The sequence below is a fragment of the Pantherophis guttatus genome, chromosome 3 (assembly GCF_059756535.1).
Source record: "Pantherophis guttatus breed Tessera chromosome 3, ASM5975653v1, whole genome shotgun sequence".
Lineage (NCBI taxonomy): Eukaryota > Metazoa > Chordata > Lepidosauria > Squamata > Colubridae > Pantherophis > Pantherophis guttatus.
This window is the reverse complement of record NC_142065.1, coordinates 192,012,915-192,033,574: the sequence shown is the minus strand read 5'-3', so window position 1 is coordinate 192,033,574 and position 20,660 is coordinate 192,012,915. Positions and strand designations below refer to the sequence as shown.

At 38.0% G+C, this 20,660-nt stretch overlaps 1 protein-coding gene across 5 annotated transcripts in view; it reads right to left on the bottom strand.

Moving 5' to 3' along the window:
• Nucleotides 1–9,702: 9,702 nt before the first annotated feature.
• Nucleotides 9,703–20,660, bottom strand: part of ZFPM2 (zinc finger protein, FOG family member 2) — a 339,422-nt gene continuing 328,464 nt past the window's right edge. For all 5 annotated transcript variants that reach the window (XM_034422175.3, XM_060681869.2, XM_087890847.1 and 2 more), the window contains 3 exons: nucleotides 18,172–18,378; nucleotides 15,706–15,930; nucleotides 9,703–13,172 (listed from right to left, as the gene is read on the bottom strand). In XM_034422175.3, the coding sequence (XP_034278066.1) occupies nucleotides 10,699–13,172; nucleotides 15,706–15,930; nucleotides 18,172–18,378 (2,906 nt within the window). In that variant the 3' untranslated portion in view covers nucleotides 9,703–10,698. The remainder of the gene's footprint in view (nucleotides 13,173–15,705; nucleotides 15,931–18,171; nucleotides 18,379–20,660) is intronic.

Genomic DNA, 20,660 nt, shown 5'->3' with positions numbered 1-20,660 from the left:
TGATGAGCCGCATGGATGTTTATCTGGTTATATTATAAAGCTTAGCATAAATCTTTACACAGATACTCTATTTTGGCTGAGAATAGAGTGCTGACAGTTTACTGCAAGATGACAAATGAATGCTGACATTATATTCCTACGTGTTTATAGATCAGTCTAAAGGTTAAGAGTCTTTAATGTTAGCAATTTGGGGGGGGGAATCCATATGCATAAACAAAATAGTCATTTCAGGATGACTATATATGTCCAATGCCATTCACCAAAGGTGAAAGTCAGATTAAAGAGAGAAGGAAGAAAATGCAAACTGGAACATCGTAAGTCTTGTTTCTGAATGGCTTGATTTAAAGGCAGTACGATCAACTTCTTTTGATGATTAGTTTAAAAAGAAACAATTCAAGGCAATATACTCTGATAAATCAAGACCATCTACAGACATCTATACCAACCATGATTATAATCATTTGCTCTTCGATAATTTAGTTTCATGCTTGCCAAATGTACTAGCCAATTATTTGCCAGTAGAAGGAAAAAAAGAGAATTTTTCTGAAAGATTAGGTGGCCTTTCTTCCCTTTTCCTCTGTTCTTTCCTCCTTGTCCCTCATAACTATCAAGATGCTTCCATTTAATCTTTTAAAATTAATCAAGTGATTTTGAATATCATCAGGTAATTTCTAAAGATTGCAAATATACATCTCCTTCAAAATGAGTGATCCTTCGGCAAGATAATACAGCCACAGGACAAAGAAAAGGATCAATGACCGATTAGACAAATGAAGGCACCTAATATTTCTTATTTTCAGTAGCTGTCTAGAATTCAGGCAGGGAATCCAGAGACTAATAATCAAATGTACAACATGTGTTTTGACCTAGATATTGATGGAGAGAAATAAGGAACAGATTTTATACTGGGGGGGGGGGGGAAATTAGAAACAGACATCCTAGCATATGATGGAAAAATGAAGAGATACCTTCAGATGAAAAGGTTATAAAAAAATATTAGAATGTGCAGAAAAGGATAGATTAACGTTAAAAATAAAGGAGAAGGACGAAACAGAATACTTTTAAACATGGGATTTGTTTTACATATGGCTAACTAATAGAAACAGAGGTTAGAAATTAAAAAGATTAAGAGAATGATTAATTGTATAATGAAAGTTTTTTAGTATGGACTAGCTGATAACCTGGTGTTGCCCGGGTATTTATGTATCCCAATCATTACAGACTTTTAAGAGTATATGTACAGTATACACATTATAATGTAAAATCATACACAAAATCACTTTACGTCTTTGGGCCCCACCCACTGTCCATCTGGCTGCCCATGCCCACCGGTAACCACAATCTGGTACCCGGCGGCATTGGGGCTGCACATGACCAGCCACCATGGTAACTGCCTGGGCTGCAACGCCACCCATCTGGGAGCAACGGTCTTCCTCACTGTCTGGAATGGCCCTGCGGGTGGTGCGTGGCTGCTGCAGAAGGCCACCATGACTGATCAGCTGGACGACATGGCCACTATATTCGCTCTGAAGGATGTTTGGGGTGTCTTACCCCCACAGTATTTTTTTCCAGAGAGTAAGTCATCTGTATACCAAGTTTGGTTGAAATTGCTCGAGGCGTTCCAGAGTTATGCTGGAACATACACACACACACACACACACACACACACACACACACAGAGAGAGCCATTTTTATGTATATAGATAAGACAATGCTACTATTGCTATGTGATTATATATATATATATATATATATATATATATATATATATATTACTATCGTCTCTTTGTTATTCAAAATTAATTGTACTCAGAGAACACGCTGTTCATATAGTTACTGAGTTTTTTATGTTTATTAAAAAAAATGTATCAGCATATGAGAGATTGTCCCATCCTGTCTCTTGCAATTCCATAGGTTGGTTTGAAAGGGTGCATGCTGCCCAGAGCAGGGCAGACTCTGTTAATAGCACTGCCAATTTTAATAGCGCAATTATCCATAGATGGGTTTGATGGACATAGATGAGTTTGTAAATAATTTAAAGGAGGATCAGAAACAAAACTAGAAACAGACAGTGAGAACCTAAGGAAGAGCGTCTTATTAAGTGAACAAAATACGATGGCAATCTTTCAAAGGTCACGAAGGCTCTTGTGCTGCTATTATAAAAGCTGCAGTTGAAGTGAGTGATCTGATGATTTATTTCAATGAGAGGTGTGTTGATATTAGCCAATGTTCTCCATGCCTGACCTGAATTTTTATGGGGAATTTCGTAAGACGAAGTAGGCAATTCTCTGCAAGAAAGCAGTAAGAATGGGATTTAGTACATATAGCAATATTAACTTTATTCCAGCTTCTGATAGCCTTGTTGCTCACATTTTCTCAATGCTAACAATCTGCATCAAAATGTTGACTGTAATGAAACAAATCATTTTGGTTTTATCAGCAATTGGATCACATCTCTCATTCAATTGCTGCTGATTGTCCCAAATGTCTATAAAATGTGCTTGAACTCTGGCTTTCTATCTCGGTTTAGAAACCTGAACTATATCTTTATGAGGGTAATGCAAGAATAATCAGCAAATGCTACAGGGGCAAAACTAGACCACATTTCATTATTTCATTATTTATTTACTTTTTAACCCTAGGGGAGAGGAGAAAGATAGAAAATATTTGCAGCTTGCCTTTCCATTAGTTATTAGTAAACAAACCTGCCTTTTTAGCTCTTTGGAGAGAAAAAAAAGACTTTAATATTGCTGCTATAAAATTCTCTCCCCACCCCCGAACCCCATCTCTCATGGCTAAGAAAAGTCATTTGTTGAATTACATATAAATAACTGTGATTTTCAACTTCTGTAGATTACCCAAGCAATACAAAATGGAAGCAGAGATTCTGAAAAAGTTATTTTGATAATGTAGTGGTAAAGAAATCCCACACATTAATGCTGGGGTTTTTGTATTACTACTATTATGGTTGTTTCAGTGGAATTAATCCACCCGTCAAATCAGAGAAAGTGTAAGGTTCTAATTTTGCACAAGTTTACATAGTCTTTGGGTGTACTGGTGGGGAAACTGAGATTCAAATCATTGACACTGAGTGATTTTAGATCTGGCACTTTCTTTACCCAATCCATTTGTGATTGGGATGAAAACTTTGAAAACAAGTGAGATCTTGAAGGAAATAGGGGACAATTAGTATTGCAATAATTGGATGTTGCATCAAATGAAAAATGTCAACCTTGTGTTTTTTACTCTGCCCTTTCTGGCAATTATGCATGTAATGCTAGGTGACTTTATTTATTTACTTATCTATTTTTTCCATTTATAGATTTCAAGATCATGATTCGGGGGGCTAAGAGTTTTCTTTGGTTTGATTTTGATTTTCTTTGGTATTTCTTTGAGTCAATGATGATTCCTGTGACTGCCTGAATAATCCCTGCTTTTTCTTGGTCTTGTGGCCTTTGGCCACCAGCCCCTCCAGCAGATGAATCAGAGGAGGAGGAGGAGGCGTGGGAGTCAGTGTCAGCATCAAGACAACCTGAGAACTCTGAGAGGGAAGAGGGAGTGGAGTTGGCAGAGAGAGAGAGACAGAGGCGGGGCCTGGGCCGTCCGTCAGCCCTCAGATGGAAAGTCAACACCCCCAGGTCTGGAGGTAGCTGATGAGGAAGAGGAGAAACAGCTGAGTCCAGTGCCTGATGTGCGGATGCACAGAAGGCAGAGGAGAAGAGAGCAGTGAAAATCAGTGGGCCAATCCTTGGAAAGGAAAAACTACCGCTGCTACCGAAGCCCCACCCTAGCTCTGGGGATAAAAGGCAGGGGGCGTAGATGAATACATGTGGCAGACAACTATTCATCTTGTGGCTCGACGGACTTGTTAGCCTGCGGTGAGAGAGAAACTTTTTGCTGAGGCTGCCGGCACTCCTAATTAAAGGAATCTTTGAATTAACTTCAGAGGGTTTGTTGTGTTTGGGGAGCTGGGCCAGAATACTTGGCATTATTTCAGAAGTGGTTTGCTATTGCCTGCTTCATAGGCCTGAGAGACAGGGACTGGCCCAAGGTTATCCAACTGGCTTTGTACCTAAGGCAGAACTACAATTCAGGATCTCCCAGTTTCTAGACTACGCTAACTGGCTCTCTAACAATAATTAGAGAGTTAACATAAAAAACAAAGACACAACAACACACATGTAATACACAGCTGGTGTAAAACAAACTTACCAATAAGAAATGAACAGAACTACTCATTTATACCTCCAGATCTCCAGGCCCAGTGACAGCATCATATCTTTACAACTTTGCAAAGTTGCAGCCAGTTTAATCTTTGGAGAATAATGTGCCCAAGGACAGGCACTACAGCAAGTTATTTCTGGGCATGGCCAGATGGTACTCTCCAACAGACGTGATCTGGACCTTTCCCTGCGAGATACTTAAATATCAACTAATCAGGAAGAGATAACTCATTGTTCACTCTTTATACCATGAAAGGCTTTATAGGTCGTGATCATCACCTTGATTTACTCCTGGAACCATATTGGCAACTACTATAGCTTGTGGAGTAGAAGTGTAACATGCACTGATCAAGGAGTGCCCATAATGCCCCACACTGCTGAATACTGTAGCTTCTCGATACTCTTCAAAGGCAGCCCCATGTAAAAACCATTATAGTAATCCATTCAGGAGATGCATAAGTGATCATGAGATGACCTCATGGTTCAGGAAAAAGCACAATTGGCACACAACATGAAGTGGTATAAAGGTACTCTGGGCTATGGCTGCCATCTGTTTCTTGAACAGGAGTCAAAAGTCCAAGAAGACCCCCAAATTACACACAGGTATTGTTGAGCGACAACAGGTAGTCTCTATCCCTAGTCATCCAAGTTATCAAGAAAAAAGTTCACCAAAACATTGATTTATTTAGATCTTTAGACTATTCTAAAATTATATGGTGTTTAAAAATTGCCTATTATCATAAAACCATTAAAGAGTAACCTGAGACAATTAATTTGCATATCTAGATCTTATTGGTTGAAACTTTTTTTAATACCCCATATGTTATTTAGTCAAGAATGAATGGCCTTTTGTAAGAGTTACTATAGTTATTAAAACCATATATAATGTAAATTTAAAATTCAGTTAAAATTCAATTAACCACAATGGAGAAGGGAAGTGCACACAGGGAAGAGGCGGGATCTGTCTAATCCATTAACCACTTCCAGGATGCCATTTCCCCCATTGGGGCCCAAGACCAGTTGGCAAAGCCAGGTCTTCAAACCCTTTGACCAAAAGCATCGGCGTGGATCTCAACTTGGGTAACATGATGTTCCAAAGGTAGGCAGAAAAGGATCTTCTCCTGAATCCTGCCAGCCTAAATTCTTTGACTGATGGGATCCACAGCATGTCTCTTCTGCTCGTATGGGACGGGCTAACCCAATGGAGTGAGCCAGTTCCTCATGCCATAACAGCATTAAGGTGATAACAAAGAGACACAAATTAAATGATGGCACATCAATTGAATTATCAACTTCCTTAAACTAATGAGAGCAAAAGTAAAGCATAATTTAGTTTGAAAGCTGGATTTATAGTTTCTGGAATTACTTATAGAGCACAGGAGGTAATGGAGGAAGTGTATAGAAATTTTGACAGTTCCAGGACCAATACCTTTGCAACACGTCTACCAATGTTTTTAGTAACCGATGATACCCCAAATTACTGCATGCTGAAAAATGTTTCTGATATACAGCTTCCTCTTTACCTCAAAGGGGAACAAACCAAATATTTTAAAACATGAGGCCTGAATATAATAACTAACAGTCATTTTTATAAGATTTATTACACATAGGCTTCTGTTTCTCTTTATTCTTCTCCTTTAAAAGCTCCAAATCCATAATTTGGGGATTTCATCTTGCTATTAAACATTTCGATATGCCATTTGAAAAAAAGAGAAGTCAATAGCTGCAAAGAAAAATTAGATATAATCCATCCATTTACACATTTTTGTATTTGTCACTGGACAATTGTTAAAGATCTAGTTCAGGGGTGTCAAACTCACGTTGTCACGGCGGGGTCATGTGATGTATCGGGACTTTTTTGCCTTTGCTAAAGCGGGTGTGGGCGTGGCCAGGACGTGACATGACACATCCGGCCTGCAGGCCAGGAGTTTGTCAGGCCTGATCTAGTTGGCTCACCCTTGGGAAGCCATGAGAAAAAAGAATATTACTAGTAAAAAAAAATAGTTACGTATTTGAGGGATATTTCATAAATTTTAAGCTGATAAATTTAAACTTGCCAAGGGGCAAGACAAACCATCATTTTCCCTTGAAACTATTGTGCTGTCCTCTGTTGCATCAGAGATAGCTAGAACTGAAGATAGTAGTTGAAGAAGGTAGACAAGTTTGTCACAAAAAGGAAGAAAAAATGCTTTATTTTTAGCTCTTCAACCCATGGAGTCAATATATTTGAGACAGTGATATCTTGAAAAATGTTTGTGCTATGGACAGGAAAAGGCTATGTATGTATATATGCATATGGATATCTCTACACTGTATATACATTTATTTTGTGCTGTCTTGTCTAGGGATTGAGAGCCTGCCAGAATAGCTGCTGGAGGACCTGCCTCAGTTTGCCTAAAGCTAGAGCCGATTGTCATCTTTGATTGAAGCTTCTTTCATTTTTCCTCTCCGAATTGCTGCATTCTTGACTGCTCTTCTTTCACTAAGCCTAATCCTTCCCTCTGCATAACTGCTTATTAAATCTTGCATATTTCTTTACCCTGTTGTCTTCAGGATTATGCGGATTCTCTTCCAGTCTGGGAAGTAGGGGTAACAGAGTGTTTCTGAAAGTTAAATTAACTTTTAGAACCCTGGTGGAATCTCAAATTTGAAAAAAATGTTAAACTTTGGGGTGAACTAAGTTCCACAAATATACCCATGTTCTCAACAATGGATTTCTGAAAGCTTTCTTCAAGTTTTCCTACTTTACCTGTTTCTAATTACTAGCTTCTTAGTCTTTAAAGGCGGCGCCTGCTTTACTTTTGGTCTTCGTAAACCACATATTACTTCAAATTTGATGACAAGTTTCTTCTCCATGGCTGTGCACTCCATCCATGGACTACTTATACTTTATTTGCAGCTAGAGGTTTTGAGACTCTTTAGCTGAAGAGAAATAATGTATAAAAACGTGCCTGGGATGGAGACTTTAAATAATTGGGCTGCAGGTTGTAGTCTATGATTTTTATATTGTATTCTGTTTCTGAATTGTTTTTAACTGCTATATGCTGCCCAGACTCCATCTAAGCTGTTTGGTTTTCATTTTCTCACATATCTTTGTACTCCTTAATTCTATCAAGTAAACCTTAAATGTAACCCTTGACAAGATTTATATTCATTTCTTCTACAAAAATACAGCTGTGCCATGTATATAATATCAGGAACTTTGAAAGTGTGTTTAAGAGAGAAGGCAGGTTGCATGTAACAGTGCAAAGCTCCCTGTCTCTCAACATGTATGTTTTAATATTTGCTCTGTTCCAAAAGAGAATCTAACTTCACTGTTCTCAAAATCCTGATCTAGTGTGAGGTTAATTCACTCAGTTGGGACAAACTTTTAGAATTTTCTTGAGTTACATCCATGTTTGTCCATGAGTTCCAGAAATTTCTCTTACCAATACATCTGATAGTTTAATACTTTCTGATTGCTTCCAGTAATCAGTAATTTGCTTCCAGTAATCAGTAATAGTTTTGAATTCAGGGTGTTTCCATATATTGGGCCTGGGTTTTAAATGTGCATTGAACTCTTCTGGTCCTGAGAAAGTATTCCCTTATCTACTCCTCCCTCAATACTTGGACTCAAGGAGTGATCATTCAACCAACTGATTCATAATTGTTACAACAATAGAGTTGTAGTCCCTTAAGTTCAACTGCAATGAGCACCTTAGAACTGAGCAGGGATTATAAAGAATTCCAGATTTTAGTTTCTGTCCTTGAACTATATTCTTATTGATATGACTTTCCTGCATTTCATGTACTTCAAAACAATGATGACATTGAAATTAGCTAGTGTGTTAGTTTTCTTCACAGCAGGCTGGAATGGAACCAATTAAACAGGCACATACAATCCAAGAATTTCTGATTAGTGACAATTATTGAAGGAAAGCTAAGACACCATTTCATCAGTTGTTCAACAAAGTTTTTATTGATGTTGGAACTGAGTTTTTGTACCTTTATTTTTTAATTACTCAAGTGATTCAGTGGGCAGGTCCAATTCTCAATTGTTTTGGTTTTGGTTATGGACAGATCTGACATCAGGGTGTTTTTTTCCTCTGTGGGTAGGAAAACTCACTCTCAAATGATGTACACTTGATAGTTTATAACAGGGTACAATCACAACTGAATTGAAGGATTGCTTGTTGTGAACTTCTTGATGTGTGCCAGCAGAGGGACATGCTTATAGCTATCATGATGGGTAAAGCCAACTACAGAATATTGACCAGAATGCAAACTGCTACTTTCTAGAACAGTGTTTCTAATCTTGGTAGCTTGGAGATGGGTGGACTTCAACTCCCAGAATCCCCCAGCCAGCGCTGCTGGCTGGAGGATTCTGGCAATTGAAGTCCACCCATCTTCAAGCTTCCAAGGTTGAGAAACATTGCTCTAGGACAAAATAACCTTCCTTCAACAGTGTCAAAGACACAGAGTCTCACCTTGATAGGAATAACAACACTTTTTTCAAGGACATGCTATATGTTTACAGGTATTCAGTTGATAATCATTTACAATAATATTTAAGGACTTGAGTTTTAGAGCCTTACTTTGGGCTTCATCTAGTCTATGAAACATTTTGCTACATCATCTAAGAGTGATGCTTGATAACTTGTCTCATTTTCTGGGGAAAATGCCATATTTTCAAAGCAAGCATTCAAAGAATGAAGATCCAGGAGACATTCTTGAAAATAAAGGTGATGCTAGATTGGGCAATTCAAATGGTTAACATGCCAGTTTTTAAAATTCTTCATAATTTAGGATGCAATCAACAATAAATAGATACATTCCAGAGGACAGGCACCGAAGAGGGCATCCACCAATGGTATGGTAGTTTTCAATACAAGAAGGTATCCTCTCAAAAGTAGGATTTTTGGTTCAGGACTTCAAAAGAGCATCTGACTTTTCTTTTACTCTCCATCCATAACCACATTAAGGACCAGTCATGATGGGATGAGTCTCAGCCAGATAATCCTATCTTTCTCTATCTCCCCTTGAGTGAGTTTAAGCCGAGATCCAGATGTCATAGTATGTACTTGGGCTTGATTAGTGGTCCTAAATTGTGCTCCACTTTGCATAGATTTTATTTTAGCAAGTCAATAAAACATACCTCTGGTACGGGTTTACAGTGATATGCTAGGAAGGTCAATGTAGAACCCCGTGTATAGTGGTTTCAGTATTACAACTGTCTTCTAGAAGCAGGGTTGACACTGGAAGTAAAATCAATAAAATACAGCAATTCTCCATTGAGGAATGGGAGGAACATGTGATGGGTCATGACTCCTCCTAGCTCCTCCTTGCTCCAACAGCTCTGGGTTCCCATTCTTGCATGGCATTTTTTAGGACATTTATATTAACTGAAGAGCATACAATATTAGATTAGCCCACAACCAGCCACTTACTTTATTGAGCTTGATAAGATTTTTTAAATGAATAAATTACTGCCTGACCAGTCTGATGATCTGGAATTTTATTCCATCCATATACATGCATAGTAACAACATTTGTTGAGAAATTATTTCTATCAGAAGTAGAACATTATCTCTGTGATCACCAGTTGCAGTATTGCTACTGTTATATTTAAATATATCTTATAAATGAATTAGATTCATACTTGCAGCATTGAGCTAAGAAATTCCTTTTGACTGTGCCTTTCAAAAGATAAAATGGATAGATATGACCTCATTACTTACAATACTGCTTCCAGTAATTTTGTTCATTCTTTATAAAGTATTGCATTTAACAGCAAATGTTTAAAAATTGAGACAGAGATGCATCAGTGAAAGAAAATACAAGGACTATACAAGGAAAAAAAAAAGCCATCTTCATTTTAACAGACATTTCAGGTAAGAAAGTAGACAAACATACCGCTACATACAAATGCAAAGCCTAGTGACTAAGGTACTGTATCTGCTAAAATATAAAGTGCAAACTGAGCCAAATTCTTTAAAAAATTGAAATTTTAAGGCGAACTTTACAGCGTAGTTGAAACCTTTTGCAAATTATATTTTAGCATCTACACATATCTGCAATAGCATATAAGGAAAAATAGGATACACAGGTGCTTTTGAAGCTAAATTTCTAAAATGCCTTTTTTGTAGAGTTTGTGACTATTTTCTTTAAAATCTACTATACAGTGCAAACCATATGTGCTACACAATTATACAATAACATTACAAATGACTTTAATATAAAGTTTTTTTTTCTTTAAATTAAAAATAACTACAGCTATGAACACTGCTCGTAAAATAAATAAATAGTTTTGAAAATGGCACCAAGAATACACTTTACTAATGAACTGTAATGGAAGTACATCTTTTAAGTCTTCAACTCAGCAGTAATGAACTAACTCCTGATTGTCCAGAAGTCATACAAACAGCTCTCTTTCAGACTTGTATGGAACAATACTGTATACTAAACACAGATACCAAACAGGGGGGGCCAGCCATTTTCATTTGACGTGTTCTGCTGCATGGGATGAGCAATAAAACTTCTTATGAGTTATAAAGTTTGATAGGTTGTTGAACTGGATATCACACAGCCGGCAGTATTTTCCACTGGTAGGGGCCTGAGTAGAACCATTTACTCCTTTTGCTATACTAGATAATTGTTCTTCTGCTGCTGGAATGGTTGGCGAGACATTTTCATTGGCAGTTAAATTATTATCCGAGGCCCAAGATGGTGATTTGTGTCCATCTTCATGCTGTTGGGGAGTCTGGGAAATGTTCTCTTGCTGTGGGTTTCCTGCAGGCCGCTCCTCCTGTTTTAGTCCACCATTAATGATAACCATCCCTCTGTTTTTTGGCAAGAGGGGCAAAGATTCTTTTTTCTGAACAGGGCACCCATTAGATGGTGTCTGGCCCTTCAGTGAATCGCCTTCTGCAGCCGTACTTTGATCTACATCATTGTGGTGAACAGCAAAAGAACTAGAAATATAATCAGTTGGCTTTATTCCATAATATGGAGAAAGCTGGTCTGCTCCTTTAGCTTTCTTTATTGCTCCTGGATAAAGGCATTGAGGAAGAAAATGTTTGTTTTCTTCTTTTGTAGCTATAAGTTGGGTGGCTTCATTAAAGACCTTAAGTCCTTGAAGGGTTGCTAAGTGCGTAGAAAACAAGTTTCCGTTGGGAGAAGCCTGTTTTGAGTTTCCATTTTTCTCACATTTGATGATGGTTCGGTCATAACTGACCTCAGGGCTGTTCCGTTCACTTTCTGGGTTTTGAAATACTTTGCTATCAAGATGTCCCATTTCATTTTGTTGGTGCACAGTGACGGGACAAAAATTCTGCTTATGCGCCAAGTAATTTTCTACTTTGTTAAAACTGATCTTGCATACGGTGCATTCATGATAGTCCAGCAGCCTTTTGGGGGAAGTGGATGTCCTGTCAGTCTGCGGCAAACATTTTTTGCTGAGATCAATAGGGACGTCCATTTCCAAGCAGGAAATTGTGGAATGTTGGGTGTCACATTTTGAGGTTGAGGTGCATTTATGAATGGACAGTGATGTTTCTAAGTGTTTGGAAACTATTCCTGGAAAGATATCACAGCGTGGGTGGTAGCACTCTCCAAGGCTATCTGCTGGTTCTTGAGAAGATGTGCAAGGGTTCACAAGATTAGTTACTTCAAGGAAGCGTTGCTGGACCAGTTGTGGCCTTTGCTCTTGCTCTGGTAGACACATCTCATACATCTTCCTTCGTTTGCGTGTACGCATTGTTCTCTGCATGGCGGGCACTTTATTTGAAGCTGATCTTTTAAGTGGGGGATCATGACGAGTGGCACAGTAATACTGTTTGTGGACCATGTATGTTTCATGCCTACTGAAAGTAATATTGCAGGCTTCACATGTAGTTTTGTTGGGATCGCTTTCTCCTTCTATTAAAGATGTAGAAGTTGAGTTCTTGCCATCAGATGGCTTCCCATTCATTTTATCATCACTATTGGCAGTATTTGACAGCTTCTTCACTTGTGATGAAAAGTCTTTCTCATGACCCTTACTATTTGGCCCAATGATATCAAGGACAGTAGAAGAATTGATACAAGACGCCTGAAGAAGTTGATTCTCAGGATCTGAAGTGTGAGCCGTTGCACTCAAAATGTTGATTGCATTTTGTCCATTGCCAGGACTCACAGCCTCAGGCATTTTTTCTGAAACACTGCCAAAATCTGGTGACTTCGCCATTTGTTGCCATCGACTGTTGCAGTAGTGCTTCTTGTGAACTAAATAGTTATCTAGATTGTTGAACGTGATGTTACACTCAAAACAGGTAGCTCCTTTTGGCATTAGTGGACTGTAAATGACTGGGGGATAACTATTACTTCCATGCCTCAACCTTCGATGAACCAGCTCAGACATCTTGGCTAAGATCTCAGAAGCCTGTGGAACCACCGTGATATCCTGGGGGAAAGCAAACTGAGAAAGAAAAGGACCCATAGGGAATGAAGGACCGAGATTAGGTTGGACCGGAGACGAGGCAAGCCTTGGGCTAGATGGCTCAGATTTTATTTTGGTGTATGAGAAGCTCTGCTTATGTGGAGTGGTCTGTGTTTCTGGCCTCTGATTTGGAAGGAAAAGAGGAGTCTTCTTCTCACATTTATCAAGCTCAGTGTCAGAACTCACATCCTTTGTCTGCACTGCCTTTTGGCTTTGGGAACTGTCAGGGGCTTGCAAAGTCTCTTCACTGGCATTCGGAGAGTGCTCAGCATCGCTTTCTCTCTGCAGTTTGTTGCCAGAAATGTGGAGATCTTGGTGCTGTAGCAGTTCCCTCTGAGTCTGGAAACCAAAATGACAATGTGTGCATCGGAAGGCAGCTTGAGTGAGATGTGAGAATAGATGTTGATGGAAGTTGATAACCGAATCTGCGGTATAGTTACAAACAGTACATTTCAGGCTAGAGCCGGAGGGAAGAAATTCTTCCATTTTTACTCCTACAAAAAGAATAAGAAATAAATAATAATATAACATAATATAAAGCAAACTGGAATATTCCATTACACTGTACTTAAAGAACATAAAACAAGAGATCACAGGTCAGTATAACGCTCTAACTGACAAGGCACCCATTGTGCCTTAAAAGAATTGAAATGTTCCAATGTTAGAAGCTTCATGGTTATCCCATAATTCTATCTTCAAGACCAGGGCTCTCCTAACTTGGCAACGTTAAGACTTGTGGACTACAACTTCCAGAATTCCTCAACTAGCCATGCTGGGAGTTGAAGTCCACAAATCTTAACATTGCCAAATTTTGAAAACCCTGTTCAAGACCATACTTGAAGAATAAACAAGCGGGGAGCAAAGTAAGGACGACAGTAAAGGAAGATTACTTATGAAATATGGATATGGTCCTATAAAATACAGTAAAAATTGTTAGGAATTTGCTAGATCAGGGGTGGGCAACTGTGGCCCTTTTACAACCTGTGGACTTCAACTCCCAGAATTCCTGAGACAGCCAAGCTGGCTCAGGAATTCTGGGAGTTGAAGTCCGCAGGTTGTAAAAGGGCCACAGTTGCCCACCCCTGTGCTAGATAAATGTACTAAGAGCTCAATAGCTCTTTCATCACCCTGAGTGCCTTACTTTATCAAAAGTAAGATGGTATTTGAAAGGGATCTTGTCAATGAATCATGATCACTTTCAAATCTGCATCTTACAATAATCACAGCTGCAGAGTAAAGCCAGCCATGGCAATACACAGCTAGCTAAAGATCTGAAAATCACCTAGAATCCACCAGATTCTACAGAGACCTAATGGACCCATCATCTACTACAGGATGAAGGGCTGTCAACTTAAAGCTAAGCAGGAAAGGTTTTGTCCTAACTGGATATAGAGAAATAACTAAAATTCCTCACTTCCATATATCCTGATCAGTAAAAAAAATAATAAATACGTTACTCTAGGAATTGCAGATAGACCAGTTTTAGTGACCACAACACTCGTCAGACAAATCATCAAATTCAAGATTATCTCCAATAACTATATGTGAGCAGTCATAATGTCTTATACAAATGGCTTTTCTTTGAGCAGGCCACTTCCAGAACTACCATTTAGCTGCTGGCATTCATCTCATCTATCAAACTGCCCCAGAATGAGCTATTTTATCCATAACACTTTCCATTTACTTTAAATAAAGGACAGCCTTTCATTCAATACTGCTGTTATAACTAGAATGTGGAAAGAGTAGGCATGTACAATGAAAGAAAAGACACAGTCTCTTTCAAGTTCCTTCTTTCACTGACATATTTTCTTGGTAATCATGTACAAATAGTTGGCAATGGTTTATTTCTGGGATACTTTCTGACTCTGCTGTCTGGTCTATTGCGCTGACATTTTCTATCCAGGTAGTAACTATTGGGTTCTTGGTGTCCCCTCGACTTGCTTTTCTCCTTGCAGATGTTTTCTTACCAGACTAGGTAACAAGATCAGTGCATGGGAGAGTGAAGTTTCCTGTTTGTATATATAAGGTAGCTGGTCCTACCAGCCTTGACTGGGGTAGAGTTTCTGTCTTGAGTGTTAATAACATAGGTACATTTGTACATATATTTGTGTAATTGAAGCTTTGCCCCTTTTAGCATGTGTCACACATGTGAAAAAAGAACTGATCTTAAGTCACGCCTGCCATCTTTACATTTTTACCCACATCCAACCGGGCACCACTCACCTCTGCTAAAGATTTGAAGATTAGCTAAGTCAGCTAGATGTTGCCATCTCATGGGCATTAAAGGACATGGTAAAGGTAAAGGTAAAGGTTCCCCTTGCACATATGGGCTAGTCGTTCCCGACTCTAGGGGGTGGTGCTCATCTCCGTTTCAAAGCTGAAGAGCCAGTGCTGTCCAGAGACGTCTCCGTGTTCATGTGGTCGACATGACTAAATACCAAAGGTGCATGGAACGCTGTCACCTTCCCACCAAAGGTGGTCCCTATTTTCCTACTTGCATTTTTTATGTGCTTTTGAACTGCTAGGTTGGCAGAAGCTGGTACAAGTAAAGGGAGCTCACCCCGTTATGCGGCACTAGGGATTCGAACCACTGAACTGCCGACCTTTCGATCGACAAGCTCGGCGTCTTAGCCACTGGGTCCCTTTATGGCCTAACTCTCCTCTTTTAAATTTTTTTAATTCGTGATTTTATAAATTGGGTGTTTTAATCTGTGTTTCGGCCAAAATATTTAATAATTTTAAGGAATTTTTAATATTTGTATTATCTGTATTTTATCTTGGCTGTTCACCGCCCTGAGTCCTTCAGGAGTAGGGCGGTATAGAAATTTGATTAATAATATTATTATTATTATTATTAATAATAATAATAATAATAATAATAATAATAATAATAATAATAATAAATTAAAGGACATCCTTCAACATGAAGGATGTTCATGTTGAAGGATGGTTCATCTTCTTTGGTGTTTTTTTTCTCTTTAAGACTAAATTGTTAGATGATTCCAGTGGAGCACCTCTTTTACTTACCACTGTGAGAACTTAGATGATTTTCCAGAGCTCTTGCATTAGAAAAACTTTTGGTGCACTGTGGAAAGGGGCAGAAGCTAGATATCTGTTGAATACTTTCCTCATTCTCCTCTGATAACTGAGCACCTTCTCTTTGCCTCCCACTGCAGTAGTACATGAGATGAGCTTGCAGGTTCCTTTCACTACGATACCAGATGCCACAAGATTTGCAAGGGAATATATCTTCTGTAGAAAATAGATAGAGGATAGGTAGACAATACGCAAATTGATACAGATAGTTAGGTAAATAGAAGGTGCAAATAAGCCATAGTTTATGGCAAGCTTCATAGAACAATTCTGAACTCTGCTATTATTTTAAAAACACTCATTTGATTTCAAGATTGCAACATAGCACTCAATTGATAAACAAGACATATTTCTAAGCCAGAAATAAACCAGGTGTTAGATATATGTTTTGCTTGTTTCCTTGTTTTAAATGATGTATCTAGTGCAGTGGTGAAATGCTCCCCGTTCGGACTGGATCGCCCGATCCGGTAGTGATGGCGGCAGTTGGTTCAGGGAACCGATAGCAAAAATCCCTGCCCCCCCATGTCCAGCTGAGCCGCGCAATCATCAGAACCTTTTTTTTTTAAAAAAAATTTAAAAGCACTTTTTCTACAACATCTTCGGCCGAAAAAATGCTTTTAAAAGTTAAAAAAAAAAGCCTCTGATGATCATGTGGGTCAGCTGGGATCATCAGAGGCTTTTAAAAGCATTTTTTCTACAACCTCTTCAGCCAAAGAGGTTGTAGAAAAAATGTTTTTAAAAGAAAAAAACGCCTCTGACGATCAGGCAACTCAGCTGGGATCGTCAGAAGCTTTTAAAAGCATTTTTTTTACAACTTCTTCAGCTGAAAAGGTTGTAGAAAAAATTGTTTTAAAAGTTAAAAAAAAAAAGTTGGCCACACCCACCCAGTCACATTACCCCCCCACTAAGTCATGCCCACAGAACCAGTAGTAGCAAATTTTACATTTCACTACTGATCTAGTGTCTACTGTACAAGTTCAGAGTCTTAAAATCTGCATACTTTCTCCAGTGGTTAAATTTAGGGATTAAGCCCTACACAGTGCAAGAAAATAAAAGTAAAAATACAGGTAATAGATCGTACAAATTACTATAGCCATTTCAGGTGAATAGAGTTGCATTTTGCTTGAAACCTTCCATCAATGTAAAAAGACTGGAAATGAAAGAAACAGAGTTGAAAGGTGCATTCTTGGTTTACTCTTTCAACTGAATTATATCCTGCTATGAACTAGGATAGGAATGGTCCCTATGCAACTAAAATGTTTGCACAACTGCTGCAATGAGTCCAATTAAATTGAAGAAGTGGCTTTTTTTACACAGAATAAAAGCAAACTCATGTCTTTCAAATGGATGTGAACCTTCACACCCAAGAAGGCAGCACCAGCAACATGGATTAAAAAAAATCCCAGGAGAGGAGAAGGGAGAGGAGGGAAGAGAAGAGAAGAGAAGAGAAGAGAAGAGAAGAGAAGAGAAGAGAAGAGGTCTTGGCCATGAATAGTCTAGGAAGACTTTTATAGCCAATTCCATTTGCTTTTGACTTTTATAGACACCTATATAGGATTTTGTGTGAATGCTAAATTGTACTTTAAAAAAAAAAATGATTTATATGCCGCCCTTCTCCAGAGACTCAGGGCGGCTTAAAGTGCATTAAGCAATAGCCTTCATACTTTTGTATATTTATACAAAATCAGCTTATTGCCCCCACAACTGGGTCCTCATTTAACCTAACTTAGAAAGGATGGAAGGCTGAGTCAACCTTGAGCCTGGTAAGATTCAAGAAATTGCAGGCAGCTGTGTTAATAACAGGGTGCATTAAACCACTGTACTACCAAGGCTCCTACTTTATTATTATTTTTTACTAATAATATTATTAATAATATTAATATTATTAATAATATTAATAATAATATTATTATATATTATATTATATTATATTATATTATATTATATTTATTATATTGTTGTTGTTGTTGTTGTTGTTGTTGTTATTATTATTATTATTATTATTATTATTATTATTATTATTATTATTATTAAAATCATGCCATATTCATTCTCAGGTACTGCTCAGAAAATGCATGAACCAGCATTCACACCTATCCCAGAGTTCTTGGGTCGTTTTCTTTCAGCTGTGAGAGGCTAAAATACTCCTGAACAGTCGTTCTGCACTGAATTGAACAAAATCTCAGGAAAAAATCATCTAGATTTCTATAATCACACCATGGTTTATTTCCAAATAAACTCTCACCAGCAGTTCAGAGACTAGTCTGTGATCTCCCTCCTCCCCTCCCCCCCAACCCCACTGACTTGAAAATAATGCTGACAAGTCTTAGGGATCATGAGTACACCAGCATTAATTTTATTAACATTATTTTCTAAAATGAACTGCAGTACAGCACTCACTGTTCACAATAGCCGTTGGCAAAATGGATGCCATCGCAGCTTGTTGAGGGAGCAGTTGTATTGAATCCAACAGTCGAGCAGGATACATCCCATCAGTCAGGGTCATCTGACTGGCAGCTTGCAGCCTTGAGTCAAAATCCACAACAAAGGCAATTAGCTCTTCTCCCTCCGCAATAACTTTTGTTGTTGTGCACCACAGCTGGCCTCCTGCATACAAGCACACAAAAACAGAAACATATTTTGTACATTTCATATTTTGTACAAACTGCCAGAAACAATGCTGGGCCATTTACACGGCGAATCCTCTGTCTTTATGATTATTTTTCCCCCATAAGCAACTAACAGCAACTTCTAGAATCACCCAGATATCATTGTACCAAAATGATGATAATAATGTGATAGACTTTATTGCACTTCAGCAGTGAGCTGATAATGCTATGCTGTAAATCACCAGTAGGGAAATGGCCTATAATATTCCTTCTGTCTTTATGGAAGAGCTGAGTTATGCTTTGATGAAAATATAGATGGAAGCTTCAAAAGCAAAACTTTACATTACTTATAATTTTTTTAAAAAAATTCTGTATGATCCATATATTCCTCAAATGTATCTTTTTTTTTCCTTATGAAAAATGGACATAGGTTGGATGCAGATTGGTGTTGTTTTCTTATGTATATTTAGCTACCCTGTTTTCCCTAAAATAAGACATCCCCTGATAATAAGCCCAATTGGGCTTTTGAGCTCATGGCAATAAGGCCAAGCGCTTATTTCAGGGTTCAAAAAAATATAAGACAGGGTCTTATTTTCGGGGAAACACGGTAATAGTTTTGTTGTTTGTTGCTGCACACTTTCCGTTTTTTCAAATGAGCTTCCTAAATATATTCATTTAAAGTGTATTTAATATTTATATAACATTTGAAGACAAAACAGCACAAAAAACAATTAAAAAATAATTAAAATATTTCCTCACCTATCTGTTAAGTTTAAATATTAAAAGACATGAGTTGCAACGAGAGGGTTTAGGAGGATAACAGGAAAAGATATCAATTAGAGGCAAAATAAGAAAAGGTTATAAAAAGCACTGAAAATAAGGAAAGAATTGAATATGTGTATATTCATTCCAATGGGGTATTAATGAGGAAGGAAATAATAATGCACAAAATGTAGTTCTTATTCCTTCATACAATCTTTTTACACTTTTCTGGTACGTGGGCTATTTTCCTCCCGGAGGGGAAAAAAGAACCTTTTCACATGATGAAATACAACCTCATATCCAGAGTTATGCCAATCCAACATCCTTTAGGGATATGCTGAGATTTGTTTCATAAAGAGTTATTCAAATTAAAAAGACGTATTTTCTTCCAACAGTGAACTATACCAAAGCGTGGGTTGTAAATGTCACATGTTAGGCATTGAAAAGAAAATTAACTATGTAAGAAGTAATGAACTAATGTATTTGAACATGATAATGAATGCTCATTTATTGAATATGTTTAGACAGGTTAGGCACTTATACGGCGTTATCTTTAGTCTCAGGCCTAGATATTTATCCAGAACAGTTAAGGCTGCAATAATGTTGCATAGTTTATGCTTTAAAAGGTTTTCCCTGACCCCTTTTCAGGTGTGTGTGTGTGTGTGTGTGTGTGTGTGTGTGTGTGTGTTCTGTGTACAAGCATGTGTATTAATTGGGAAAATAAAATAAAATCCACACTAGTGAATAACAAATTTGATAAGTAATATTGCTCTGTTTATCTTTCAGCATAACTGTCTTTTCAACTGCACTTCATTTTTCCCCCCTTCCTTCCCTCAAAGAGATTACAGTTTTAAAACAACTTGTTGCAAAAATCTGGTGGAGGAGATAAGAAGAGGGTATGTGATATACAACAGCAAAATAGAAGAATTAGGACATTGTTTTAGTGGAATCCTGCACAATTAATTAATCCAGTCCTATTAGCTTTCAAAGATGAGCAAACAAAGCGATATTACTTTCAATGTGTTTGAGAAGGAAAACTTGGGGCTCAGTTCCAAGAAAAGGAGGGAATAATCCAATCTTTCAAGGAAGAAAAGTTTCTTTGCGTTCACTTTTTTTTTACTAGATAATGCATTTGGTTTTGCCATTTTTACTTCATATGCAAGTAAATCAAATGTACAGTAATTATTACAAGACTGCAGATCTCTGCCCCCCTGTGCAGTTCAGTGATAAATGTAGGTGAGCAGTTATTTAACGAAATATACTTGACCTTAGCAAGAAATGAGCATCTTCAGCCCACAAATACCACAACTACCAGTCCAACTGTGAAAGTTGGACCATAAAAAAGGCTGAGCACCAAAGAATTGAGGCCTTTGAACTATGGTGCTGGAAAAGACTCCTGCGAGTCCCTTGGACTGTAAGGCAATCAAACCGGTCAGTCCTAGAGGAGATCAACCCTGACTGTTCTTTAAAAGGCCAGATCCTGAAGATGAAACTCAAATACTTTGGCCACCTAATGAG